General features: G+C 36.5%; 1 protein-coding gene across 2 annotated transcripts in view; it reads right to left on the reverse strand.

Annotated features, from left to right (window-relative positions):
* The window catches only part of UBE2V2 (ubiquitin conjugating enzyme E2 V2), a 29,472-nt gene that overhangs the window by 5,325 nt on the left and 9,901 nt on the right, over positions 1-14,246 (reverse strand). For both annotated transcript variants that reach the window (XM_042797989.1, XM_042797991.1), the window contains exons 2-3: positions 5,798-5,943; positions 2,415-2,540 (exon numbers count right to left, since the gene is read on the reverse strand). In XM_042797989.1, the coding sequence (XP_042653923.1) occupies positions 2,415-2,540; positions 5,798-5,943 (272 nt within the window). The remainder of the gene's footprint in view (positions 1-2,414; positions 2,541-5,797; positions 5,944-14,246) is intronic.

A 14,246-nucleotide genomic window follows, 5' to 3' on the forward strand; every position in this document is an offset into this window, starting at 1 on the left:
TGTTCATGCAAAGAATACAGGGACTTTTAAGTCAAGAAGGTTGAGAACCACTGCCAACAAGGCAGTATGAGACTAGCTTCCCTAGAGCCCTGGTAAAATCTAACACATATCTATCTCCCCCCTCCACTATTCACACTCCACCTCAACAGAAATTATCACCCTTTAAACTCACGCTGGGGGCCCTACTTTTCCTCAGGTGTTAACTGTCTTAGTCTCCTGTAAAGTGTACCTTAACATTACAACAGTTTTGAGTAGTATGATAATACTGCTACGACATACAATTATGGTTACTGTTTATCTCAGATCTCTTTTCTGCAAATCACCAACTTTTTCAGGATGTGTATAAGCAATGTGATCAACAGCTGGCCATATGTCAAAAAACACAGTGCATGCAGAAGCATGGATAATAGAGCTTGTCTGAAGATGAAACCCTGTAATTCAAAGAATGTAGCAAACTGCTTACGATCTATTAAATGAAAGACAACCACCAAGTGGGAGAGCAGCTTGGAAGAACCAAAAAGGAACTAAAACAGGAAGCAGCAACATGAACTGTTCGAGGATGCTAAACATGCCCCCAGTTTATCTGACAAATTCTAGACAGCCCAACAGTGAAATAGGCTAAAATGCAAGATAGCAGGACAATGGGCACATTAAAAATTACTTAATAAATGCATTTTCAATTCATTAGTTATGAGAAATGTTTTCATTAAAAATACTATCTAGTCCTATTTAAATCTATTTCTTAAGAGTTATGCATTTGCATAGCAAATCCATCATAAGATATACTACTACACAGAACTGTTGGGGAAAAACTGAATCAAGGTTTTGTGTAAGCTTATAAACTTATTAAAATCCCATTTTCCTGTACCGATGACTGGATTTTTACAGTGCTTTTAAAACAATCAGGCTGATTTCCTGTCACAGTGTTCACTCTGTTCCTCAGCAAACTGAGGGAGTGTAGACTTCTCCAAACAAAAGCTCAAACCAACTGGCTCAGTGAACATGAGCCTTCAGGCTCTGTAAGTCTGAGATTCTGATTCCAGAAACCAACACCTATACTCTCAGGCACACGCAGATGAAGCAATGAGAGCATACTTCTTTACTGATTCAGAATAATACATGCTACAATACAAGGGAGAAGTATGAAAATAGTATTATAAACATACCAAAAAGCTCTGCTGCATTCCAAATTGGCAGCTTTTGCTAGTCACAACCTCTTAATAAACACATATACTGAGGCAACAAGCCACCGTTGTGATGAAGGGCATGTAGATTGTAATTTTCATAAGATCTTCAGGTAGACTAAAATTGTTGGCTATGCTAGAAGTGCTTTGAAATTAATTTTATATTATTTCTGAAGTGTTACTGCACTGGCTTTGGATGACCAACCAGTACACTGCCCTACCACCTACAACAGCTAAAACAAACCCCTGAGAACCTCTCCTTCCACTACAGTCATCGAGATGCTTAAGCTTCACACTGTTAATTACACAAAAGCAAGTCCATCTTTCTTTTAAATCTTGCTAATTATTTAAAATCCAAAGATGCTCTCTGATTCACCTGCATTACCTTAACCCAGTAACTTTGCATTCACTAAAGGCAAACATACACACAGACAAGTATTTCCTGCTGATATACACATATAATACTGTAAACACGCGACAGCTCACAGCTTTTTTCACTGAGCCATAGGGGACCTCTGACTTACTCACAGGATTAAAATACCTAGGGAATAATGGAGTAACAAAGTTGCTTGAGCTGCTGCCATTGCTCATGTATGTGAACTCATCCCACCTTAAGTGCAGGATCAATGAAAGTAACTTAATGTAAAAACGGATCTTTAAAAATCAAAGTGATTACCATCTATATCAAACAATCTCAAGACTGAAGCTCAGAATCACCTTAGATTTCAATAAACCCAGTATAAAGAAAACAAGAGTTTAAATACATCAGATCATTACAGATGAGTTACTACATCCAGAGTGAAACTCATCAGGAATAACTTCCATTTTTAATTATTGGGAACATCAGATAGTTTGTAATACTCCTGTTACAGTACGAATCTAATATCCTTTTATAAGGGTACTAACAAGGGAAATACCTCCACACAGCTTAAACACTTATTTTTTTCTGTTCAAAACTAAAATCTTCAGCTACATTTAAAAGAAACAACTGTTTCAATATGATAAATAATGTTCATCTCATTGATAAGCCACTAAGAACCACTAATGTATTGTAAATACCTAAAGATTTGAAGCAGTAGGCAACCAAAATTTGCTTTAAACCAAGTACTTATATTGGAAAATTTAAATATGAAAGTTCTGTCCAACATGCATATTCCTCACCTGTGTTTTTCATAGAAATAATTTATAGTACAGATTAACAACATGGTTGATCTTATAATTTCAACTTACCATTCCATTGGAATTATTTATTCCATTCATATTAATTTTTGTTACAAATCTAACTGTAGGAGGTGCTTCTGGATATTTAGGTCCGCACTCTACTTTCAGACTGTATATTCTGTTTTCATAGTTTGTCTAGAAAGCAAAAAGACAGACTAATGCATCTTACTGAAAGCTGAATATTAGTAAGTTTTAAAAACCAAAGTAAAATCAAGAGGAATAAAGATTAAGAAATAGAAAATAATTACAGATGGCTTAATATTATGTATCAATTGATGGTCTTGCATTACTGATTGATACTTCACCATATTGGTTATACTGATTACTTGATGAATATGTATAAATTACACTACTTATTGACTACACCATATAAAATTTTTAACAAAATACAATTCTTTTTTTAATTCATATTTACTCTTGTCCTTCCTACCCACCTGCATTCCCAAAACAACTTTGGCACAAGTAGGGGGCTGAGAGAAAATCAGTAATCTTTAGGAAAATTACTGCTTTCCCCTGTAAAAAAAAAAATCTAACACTGCAAAAAAAAAAACTTGGAAATGGAGAAAGACAAAGATGACAATAACCAAACAATTGAGACACAACCAAGAACAAGATGAGAACAGTATTTGCAAAAAACATATTCTGGAAGTAATTAACACTCCAGAAGATAACCAAGACTTCCACAGCTGAAGACTGCTTCGTTTACTAAGAGGATTTATGAACTTTGGACGGTAAAATGACAGCTAGTTTGCAGGCAATGTTACTCCAAAGTGACAATGGAACAGACCATTCTAAGAGCAAACATATTTGGAGAAAGTCCAATTAGAAATTACTATGGTTCTAACTTTTTTTTTTTTTAATCTTGTCAAGCAGGCCATGCACAATAAAAAGTATCAGTGGCTTTGCTGGTCACTGATGCACATGCCTCTGTGATCCAAACGGAAGATAAACTCTTTTTCTACACCTGCCTTTCCACTGGCACAACAGATATAGCTAACATGAACCAAAGGCAGTAACGTGCCTCTGTACTTTCCAGAACTACCATCCGTAAGCTGTTCTGCATCAGTCAGCTGTCATTCTCTTCAAGTAGCGTATCAACCACGCAGCCACGTTATCAAATGACAGTCCACACTGTGGTTAATTAAAAGGCAGAGTGGAAATCGGACTACTGAAGCATCCTAACTGTGTCCTATAACTTCAAGAAGTCACAGAGACTGAGCAGCAAGTGGGTCAGAAAGAAACAAGGTGAAGCAGGACATCCTTTGTTACAAAAACAGTTTCCTATTTTTCTTTCCCATTCAAAGCTAAAGGCCCAATAATAATCTTGTCCTGCTACAAGTAACATAGCAGCTACAACAGCAAGAAAAACGGTAACAAAAATTCTCAATATTCACTCAGATAAAAGACTTTCTTTCCCCAGAGAGTGATGCTGTCAGTTACAGTGGAAATAGGCCAAAATGTATATACACGGCTCACAACTCTGAAAAATCTTAAGAACAGCACTTACTCTCATTCCCTTATTCCTATCCAGGCGGCTTCTCAATTTTACTCCATTTTTCAAATCACTGTTTTACTGCAAGCCAAGCACCCCAGGCCAGCTCCCCAAAAAGCCTAAAACTCCATTTTTGGGGGGCCAGAAAAATGTTTCATTTAATCTAAAACAAGCCTTCCCCTCCTCCTTCCATGTTGCTTCACCTTTCAAATGAAGCAAGAAAAAAACCCACATGAATAGCAATTTTTGCCCAGTTCTAGAAAAGCCATGTATGTGAAGAACTTCATGCTGTGGACTGTATCAGCAACTTTCCCTGTGTTCTGCCTAACTGCACGCTGTCTCAGCCAATTCAAAAAACACACATCTTCTACAAACCCTAGAACTGGATATGCAATTCCTCTCAAGGTGCCACCATTGGCTTGGGAGCTGGTGGCTTTCACCTTCTACAATTCCCACATAATGCAAGTCATTCTATCAACAAGACTGCATGTCCCTGAAACGGCCCAAAATATTACTCATGTGCACTCTTTCATAAAGAAAACAAAATTCGGGCAATATAAACTGACCAGAATTAAAAGTGCATCCCAGGTTATTTGGGTTTGTTTTGTTTTGTTTTTTTTTACTACTATGTAAACATATGGGCTCCTACATAACAAACACTGTCCTCAAAGGTGTGTTAGGAGTCTACCTTAAATTGAACCAGAAACCAGACACAGGCAGTTCTGGAGTCAGGGAGACGCTACTTTATTTAGCTCACATTTGCAAGTCATTTTCAAAACCCCTAAGACTACAAACTTCCTTCAAAATGTATTCAAACACTGTGGTTCCATTCCACAGGAGCCAGTATCCAAAGCATACCATCATTACGCTTGTGTTTTAAATTGGTTCTCTCAAAGGCACCCAAATCTTAGGAGCTCAGCACAATTATGCAGATGTTCAAAAGAGTCTGCTGCAAGCTGCAACTAACTCTGAGTTCCAAAAGGAGCTTGAATTACACTGAATCTAATTCTGGAACTCTGTTACTCTAGAAGACATTATCTTCACTGAGGCCAAGTTCTGATCTTCGTCCTTGTCTGGGATAGTTCTTCCAATAAGCCCTACAGCACTGAAGGACACACAAGATAGTAATCTCATGTTAGCAGTGAAAGACATATGCTAACTTACGTCTAACTAAGAGCTACCTGAAGTGTACTCATTTAAAGTTCTCATTTACATGGTGATCTTTTATATCATATTGTAACTCATGAGAAAGCGTGCACAAAAGTCAAGTAAAGATGTGTCCGTCCATATCCGATGAGGCTGATACCTGGACACAAGAAATTATTACTTTTCTCACACATTTTATCAGTCTAGATGACATTCTACAAAACTTATAAGGTCGGAAGGATTTGAACTTTCTGTATATATTTTATCTTATTAGTGGGAATTAAAAACTGTTTCATCTTTAGGCGTGATTCAACTGAAACGCATAAACTGCTGTACTGAACAACTATTTCATCTAACTTGTGAAAGTTGAAAATATTGCCAGTTTACTGTAGATTTGAAACTACTAGGCACATCTGAAACTGTGGAAAGATAGTTACCCTGTTTACTGGACTATCACTGTACACTTACGTGCAGTAACGGTGGAAATACAAACTGAACACATTCCTAACTCCATAATAAGTCTCCAATCACAACTGGCTTATACAGACAGCTGCAGAAACATGTACTAGGGGAGGCTAGACTGGAAACACTAACATGCCAGGAAGTGATAAATTCTAACATGAATATACAGCGTTTCTACAACTTCATGCATTGAATTTTAACTAAGTCCTTTACATTGTTACAAATTAACATTTTATTTGCATTTTGTATTGCCTACAAACTTAGGAAAAATGTTCTAATTCATCACACTTACCCTCGGTGGCCCAATAATCATTCCTGTCCACCTGGTGAGTGTCATATCTTCATCATCTTCAAGGCCCCAGCTTACTGTACCATCACCTACACCTTTCTGCCCTTCTTCAAGTTCTTCCAACAAGCGAAAATTACGAGGTACCTTAACTAGAGAAAAGGGAAGAATGTAATTAATATTGCTCATGTTAAGGAAAAGGTAAACAATTCCACTGCTTTTATGTGTTATGCACCAGCAACTGCTGAATATACTTTCAAAGCCAAACAAATATTTCCTGCATGTATTTATTTAGCATTTGAATTGTTTAGAAGCAACTTCACTAGAAACTAGCTACTACCAAGTGATAGCAACACAAACTATAAAAGAGAAAATGAGAGCTCTCTTTACCTTGAGATGGCTTACTTCAGATTCTCTTTCCCAAGCACAGTACTGGTTAGAACCAGTACATTTCAAAATCAATTCACTGACTGTCAAATTCTACTCGACTAAAATCCACGTAAAACTGAGATGGCAAATTCCCTCCAAAATAACTAAAGAATGCAATATTTAACAAAAATTATCTTAATAAATGTAAACTAAAAGATTGAAATATTTTCACTTGATTTAATCTGATTAAAAAAAAAAACCACAACCCAAAGCACGTTAATATCTGAAAACAAATGAAAAAAATCAAGTCTTTTTTAATCTAGTGATTATTATTTCCATTTGAGAAAAAAATAAGCAGAGAAACCCTGATTAAGTTGTTCAAGAGAGATAATGACATATTCGCAACAGAATATGAAGTTGTACTGCCTCTAAAGAGAGCCAAGCAGTTTTCACTTACTGAACTATAATTACTGGATTTTGATTATTATACATGAAAACAGACAGATATTAATAGGTATTAAACAAGTGGATGCTTAATTGTTTTACATCACAGAAGCTAAAATGGTATTTCAGCACTGACGTAGGGAACAAAGCTAATTAACACTTGTGCATGCAATCATGCCATGATTTTATTTTCAAATAAAATATGCAAAATTATATAGTAGCAATATTACAATACAATAAAATTTTGGGGTTTTTATAGCCGCTTATAGATATATTCTTTTCTTACAGCTACTTACAGCTATAGTGTTTTCCATGATTTTTACTAGAGATCCTTTCTTGTACTGCAAGAATCCAGGTACTCTATAAAATTAAATTCTATGACTGGGTACATACAAAGTTGCTAACCAGTAATACATGCTCTGCAAGTTCGAAAAAGATGGGGGTCAAAGAAAACTGATTTTCATATCAGTTATTTAGTCACTGGGATTTCAGGTTTTAGGTTACCCTAGTCTGTATTCCAAGCGGTCTCTGTGTAAAACATTAAGACCAACAGTATACAATGTAACTACTTAGTCTAAACGTATGCATATAGACCAGAATAGATAAACATACCTTTCAGCAATTATTTAAATAGCTTATCTTGCATTACTATGTTTTCTCTTAAACTGTGATTAAAACATTCCAGGGAAAAAAAAGAAAAAAAACAAGGAAAAAAAAAAAAAAAAAAAAACAACACACACACCACAGACTAGGGAGAGGCTCCTAAAAATTGCAGCAACAATTGTCTCCAAGTCCCCCAAATTCCCAGGGAAAAGCTTTAAGAGTATAATATCAGGACAGTGCAAGGAAATTAAATCACTTATGGCCTCACCTTCCTTCCTGCTTTGGTATTGTCACTCATCTGAGCCCATAATGAGCTACTTCAACTTGCTAACTGATCAGAAAATTATACATTTTAGTGAGTCTCCTAACAGCTTAACAAACCAGCCCAGTACTAGCATGAAAGTGCAGCCACAGCAGCAAAAACTCAGATAACCTCAATGTAAAAACATGTTTTAATAGAGTTAAACTACTCTGGAAACTTAATTTCACAGATAAGAGTTCACATACAATTACCTGAAAGTACTAGCACAGTACATCAAGGAGCAGATAATTTCTCAATGCTTTAGCATAGATCCTTTTAAAAAGCCTAATTGAAATTAATTTGCTCATTCCTCTGGTCCCATCCTGACTTGTTATTAACAATAGAACTGTATGTTTACATCTCTAATTCAGACTAGGGATGAGAACTGATAATCATGCTCCTATCACATTATAGAGCACAAGGTTTTTACTTTTGCTCCAGATTCATACATGCTGCAGAAAGAGTCTGCCAGTAAAATGTTAATCTCTAAACTGAAATAAATAAATAAATAACAGCAGGATAACCTTCTACTAAACTTGTTGTTTTGCATCACATGACTAAATAGCTTCTGATTGGTATGGGGAGCCTCAAACCAAAAAAAAAAAAAAAAAACCAAAAACAAAAACATGATAAACAATCCCTGCCCCAAAACCCAGGTACTTTAGCATTCAATCACTTAAGACTACTCCAGTGGCTTAAATCCACCATTTCTCACAATTCTTGCTCTGATTGCAGAACTTCTGATTTGTATTTTACCTCCTTAAAAAGCACATAAAAGACGGTAGCAAACAGGCTTTAAGTTTATTTCTGATCACCTGCCATCACCTTTCAGTGCAGCGGAGATGACCCAACTGTTCATTGCCAGAAGAGGTTCCATGCCTTCTCCCAAAACTCTGTTGCTCTTGCACTAACCAAGCTCCTCTATCAGCCAAACTGGCACACTAATTTAGCAAAAAGCTGTTTTTCCTTTAGGCAAAAATCAAATCCAACCAGTTAATCAACTGAATTAACTCAGGAAGAAAGATCAACAAATGCCAGCGCTGACTGCTGTGTCTTTCAGTGCCTTTCTTTCAAAAACCATGGGTGTGGGGATGAGGGAGCTTTTTGTGGCAAAAAGCCACTGGACTGGCTCAGTTGTATCATAAAATTGTACTCAACACACAAAACTGTAGGAAATAACACTTACTAGAAAATAACAACCCCTTATGACTAACTGTCCCATGTTCATCACATTTTTTCCACTACGTTATCGGTACTCACTAGTTCCCCTAACTGCCCAAGGGGAGCAGTGAAGGACTGTGGAAATCTCCAGAAAATAATTTAGATCTGCTCTGAAAAGAGACAAAAACATCTGACAGCAAGTGCTAGGCTCCCCACAATAACATTCCTACCAGTGCTAGAACTAGGTAGCAAAACACTGCTCTGAAGTTAAAAGAGTCAAACCACCTAGTGTTTAAAAACAAACAAACAAAAAAGCCACACAAACAACCAAAACTACACAAACAAACAAAAAGCCCATACCACACCAGCCCATTAAAAAATACCCAGAAAAAAAAAAAAAAAGATGCTAGTTCTCAACTAAAACTGGACCAAAGATACATTCAAACAGGTTCCCTTTCAGAAAGTTACACAGTCCTACTATGCAGGGGTTGAGGGTCATCAGAAACAATTGTATAAATTAAGGTAAAAGCACTATTTCCTAAGAGCAGTTCTATATTTAAAGGTACTCGGTTCATTTTTGCAAACATATTCTATTCCTTTATTGATGAGTTCATAGGAAATACAAGAGATCTTTCTTTTTAAACAATTCTGTATTTAAGATTTGGACAACCTCCCCCACCCTATTTCCAAAGAGATACCCTGATTTGTCAACTGAGAGCAGAGGGACAGAGCAACAAGCTGCGCATATCTTAATTATGAACATCTACTAGAGCTTTTCACAGCAAAGGATTACCAAGTCACCATTTCCTAGCTTACAAAAAAACAAACAAACAAAAAAGGCAAACAAAAAAACAATTCGCAAAACCCCACTAAACTGCTCCTAAGTCCCTGGCATATATGATTAATGTTTCATCCTCAATACTTCAAACTTCAACTAAAGTTACTATTGAATGTTTTATTAGAAAGCCATTGCTGGTAGTTTTCTGACAAGTGACATAGAATACTTTAAAAATTAACACAGTGGATAAAAAACAACCAACCAACCCACCCTTAGCCTTTATAATTATAGTCTTAGAAACTACCAGCAAAACAAATTGGAACTATATGCTAATGCTGTCCTGAGCATCCAGTCATGTACTTGTGCACACTATCGCACTCTACATGTTTGCTTTGGTCATGCTATAACCTTTACACAATACAAATCTACCTATCTTGAAGAACAGAACACGTGTACAAGACTGTACCTTCTTTCCAGTAAAACAACAGCAAGAACTTCTACCTAGAAGATCAGGTAATGATGGTCTGGATCTTTTGAAAACTAAGTTTGCTCCTAGCACAACACAAAAAATTCTTGTTCTTCTCCCTATTTCATGTATTCCAGAGGGCACAATCGAAAATGTATGTTAATGGTGCATACAAAACCTGAAGTTTTGTCTCTAATCCAGACAATACAATTCATCAGGTATTTGCTAAAATCTTTGAAATATTGCTTGATGGACTCTGAATAAGAATCAGTATGTCATTAACAGAATTTGGACAATGAAATAACATCCTTCTGTTCTAGTTTGCAGCTCATCAGCAACATGAAATTACAGAAACCACCCCCGTTCTTCAGCTGACACCAGACCGCAGGTGTACCTTCTGGAACAAGTAGCGACAACCGAAGAGAGAAATGCGTCTAGCCTTTCACCACCACGGCCCTGCCAAATATTGTTCTCCCCAATACCACTTGCTGATGGGACCACTAACCGGCTTCAGGCAAGTGCAGACAGGTTGTTTTTACTCCCTGTAACAGGCATCCCTCAGCTAAAACCTCTCGCTCCCAAGGGAAGGGTATTAAAGCAATCATGCAATTTTATCACTGGCAGAGCTGCAGCAGCAGTAAGCTCCACTCAGTAGGTTGTGATTAGGTACAGCACTGCACCCAACACAGCTATTTGCAATGATGGACTAAGGCTCTCTATGTGAAAACACAGCTGGGTTCATCAAGTTTAAAAAACAAAAGCAACCTCCCCTTCTCCTCCCTCAACCTCTTTGCAGCTTATCTGCAAAGCTTACATCACTATGGATTTTATTGACAAATACCTCCTGTACACAGGACCCATCAAACAGTATTTACTGAGTTTTCACAAAGCTTAAGTAAACATATTTCACTTAAACAAAACAAACACCACCCACTCATGCTTACATACACCAACAGGTTTTAATTTACAAGTTTAATCATTAAACTGGACTACAGAAACTGATACCTATTAGAAATATGTGAAATTAAATACCTTGGAACAATGAGAAAAGAATAAATGCAGGATCAGTAAATAAAGACTTAATTTAAGTAGAAGGGTCTACTTTCATACATACAGAGCTACTTCTGACATCACATTCTAAATCACCAAATTAATAGAAAGAAGCAAGAAGTATACTACCCCACAGGACGAGTCAGAAAAGAAAAAACAAGGAATCTTCAGTATCCTTTAGTAGGACCAACAAATTTCACTGGAGCAATAAAGGGGAATTGCCTGGGTGGGCCTGCTCTTGCTAGTATGTCAAGACACAGTTCTACAGTTGGTAATGCCAGATCACCCACCAGCACAGAGATTTAATCAACATCAAGACAGAATACACAATTGCACTTATGTCATACCTGATGGAGCACACTGGCAATACTCAATCACATTTTTAAACAAGTCACAGGGACACACTCTTTCCAATACAGTTGGGAGTCCAAGCTCCCTGCACATCAAATGATTCTTTGCCATTTAACAAGCACGAATGGGACATACTCTTCCCCCTGACACTTACCAAAGGCAGCCACAACCCTAATTTTTCATAGATTGGCTCAGGGCCTGAAGTGTGAGGTTTTCTGTTATATCCAAAACTATTTTTTATAATAATTGTCGATTACAATATCCATACCAACATTCAGTTTCTCTTAAAATCTTCCTTAGCTCTTGGCTTCAATCACCCCTCAAAGTTACCAGGAGCCTTCTACCACCAGTACAGCCCATACTGTCAGCACACTCCATAACACAGCCATAAAACCAAATCTCAATATGGACCCAAGAACAAATTATATCAGTAAATTATACATTAACACAGCTAGGATACTGTCAGGGATGCTATTCTTCCTGATTGAGATAGCTATGTCAGGAAAAGTCTGTAAACATTTTTGTTTACAAAACAATTTTGAATATATGAGTTATCTTTTGCCCGTTGACTTTCAGCTAACGAAAACTGAAAAAAAATATGTATAGCTTGGTAATAAAAACTCTCAAACCCCATTTTACAGCTTCAGGCTGGCAGAAGAGTATTTTTTAATGACAAGGAAGAAGGGAGGGATGTCAGCCTTGCAAATTCTCAGCCATAATATCATTTCTCCTGGGGCAGGGAGGGAAAGAAATAAAAATTCCAAAGAGAAACACATAGAAAATAACAGGTTCCTTTCGGCATGAACAATACATAAGCCATCTTGATCTGGACAAAATATAGCAAGAAACTGAAATACTGTACTAACAGCAACTCACGACACACCCACAAAAATAACATAAAACAAGCAATGCCTTAAACAGGCCCTGAAACAGGCAATACACAACAAAGAAAGGGAAGAGGGCTAGGGCATAAGAAATGATAACATGCAAATATACATCCAAAAAATAGCTGACTTACTATCAGAAACCTATTATCGAGAAGTATTACCAGGTTTACTGTAATTACATTGTAAATATTTGAGGTTGATCACAGTAACCTGGCTCCAAAAACCTCAAGTATTTCTAGTAACTTGCCTATTAAAGAAGTTGAAGATGGGAGTTTTGACTACAAAAGAACTCCATCACTACCATTAGTAGTGGAATGAAGCAATTAAATAGTGAACATTTTTTGTTGTTTTAAATCAAGAATGTTACTTCACACATAATAAAAGCACTGTTTCCAATAACCAAGAAAACCACATGATTCTTGTTCAAGGCAAACAGACATTTTCGATAAAAAGCAATATATTTTTTTTCAGTAACTACAAAAGCATCCAGTTGCTGCTGCAAAACTCAGTCTGTGAGTGAACCCAACCACGTGCTACCAAATGTACAGTGAGCCTGCAGTGAGAAAAATGTACCTTTATTAAATGGGTCTGATACATCTTGGTATTTCTGTTAAGTGAAACTTCTGCTTTGTTAGAATTACAGGTGCTTCCCACTTCTTTGAACTGCTTTCCAACCAAGTTTCAATATACTTCAGTAAAATTCAAATTCATAATTTTGTATATCAGTAGTATTTATAAAGCTACATTTAGTATATGCTATTTTTCACCCACTTTTCTTCAGCGAGTATGTCCCAAAGTAATGAAATTCAGGCAACAGAATATGCTTCATTAACAGTTTTGAGTTTAAATCGGGGAAGTACTGTGTTTTCTTAAATGGTGAAATGAAGGTAATTACCAGCAGTATGTGGCCCATACACGTTAATCAGGATGGTGAATAAGGCACTAAGCAATTCTAGCATGTGTGAATGAAACATCCATGTAATGCAAGTGTATTTTCCACACGAACATTCCAGTTATCACTGATTTTGTCACATAAAACCAAACTGATGTGTACGTATCAATGATAACAGCATACAGAAGGACTTTATTAAAGCCACTCAGTACAGACAGATGACATAAAAAAACAATAGGTAGCAGAGACCCTCAGAGCACTCTGTGCTTCCAAAATTAATCATGGGCAACCCCTCAAAACCACCAGTGATCTTGAATGCTTTTTTCTCCATTTTGCTAGGGTCTAAAGCGTGCATTGTGTCAGATCAACTGGCAAAGCAGTAAGCACTAGAAGTTTAGATCTGCAGACTCATGAAGACTAACCTAACTAAGCTTACTTGTGGAAAATTTATAGAAATAGAAGTTCAAGAAGAAAACCAAGTCTGACATAATCAGGTAAAAATCCATTTCTACATAAAACAAAATTATTCATCCCAAAAGAAAGAAAGAAACAAAACATGACAACTAACTTCAGGAATGAATAAAAGAGATGAGTAGCAGGTAAGTTTTCACACCTCAAGTAAACAGATATACGTCAACGAACATGCATAGAGCAAATGGCCATTTATTCAATGTGTTCCTTGTTTATGGTAATTTAGAGCCAGTTTCGCTAGAATCCTAAACATTACAAAAAGTGTCATGTCACAAGAATGAAAGAAATTGCCTGTACTCAACAGAGCTGGTAAGAACTGAATGGGCTATTCCACTTCTTTGCAGGACTAGAATTAAATATATATATATATACATACACACTTACATGAAACATGATATATTTTACTATGTGGGAACGCTGTAACTGGTTAACTTCTTTTGCCTTTTACAATATTTAAAATAAAAAAAAAAAAAATAAATTGAAAGCACACAGGTTGAGAGACTTCAAGGAGGAGGTGCAACTCCAGGAACTGCATTGAAGTTAAAGTATGCATTTCACCAGCTTTTGGGTTTTGGTTTTTTCTCATGAAGATACGTCACTTATCAAGGAACATTTCCCAGCAAGATCCAAGAAACAGTCACAGCAGCATGAAAGTTATAAACTTTCATCTTAAAACCTACCT

The sequence above is a fragment of the Tyto alba genome, unplaced genomic scaffold (genome assembly GCF_018691265.1).
Source record: "Tyto alba isolate M040663 unplaced genomic scaffold, T.alba_DEE_v4.0 Super-Scaffold_27, whole genome shotgun sequence".
Lineage (NCBI taxonomy): Eukaryota > Metazoa > Chordata > Aves > Strigiformes > Tytonidae > Tyto > Tyto alba.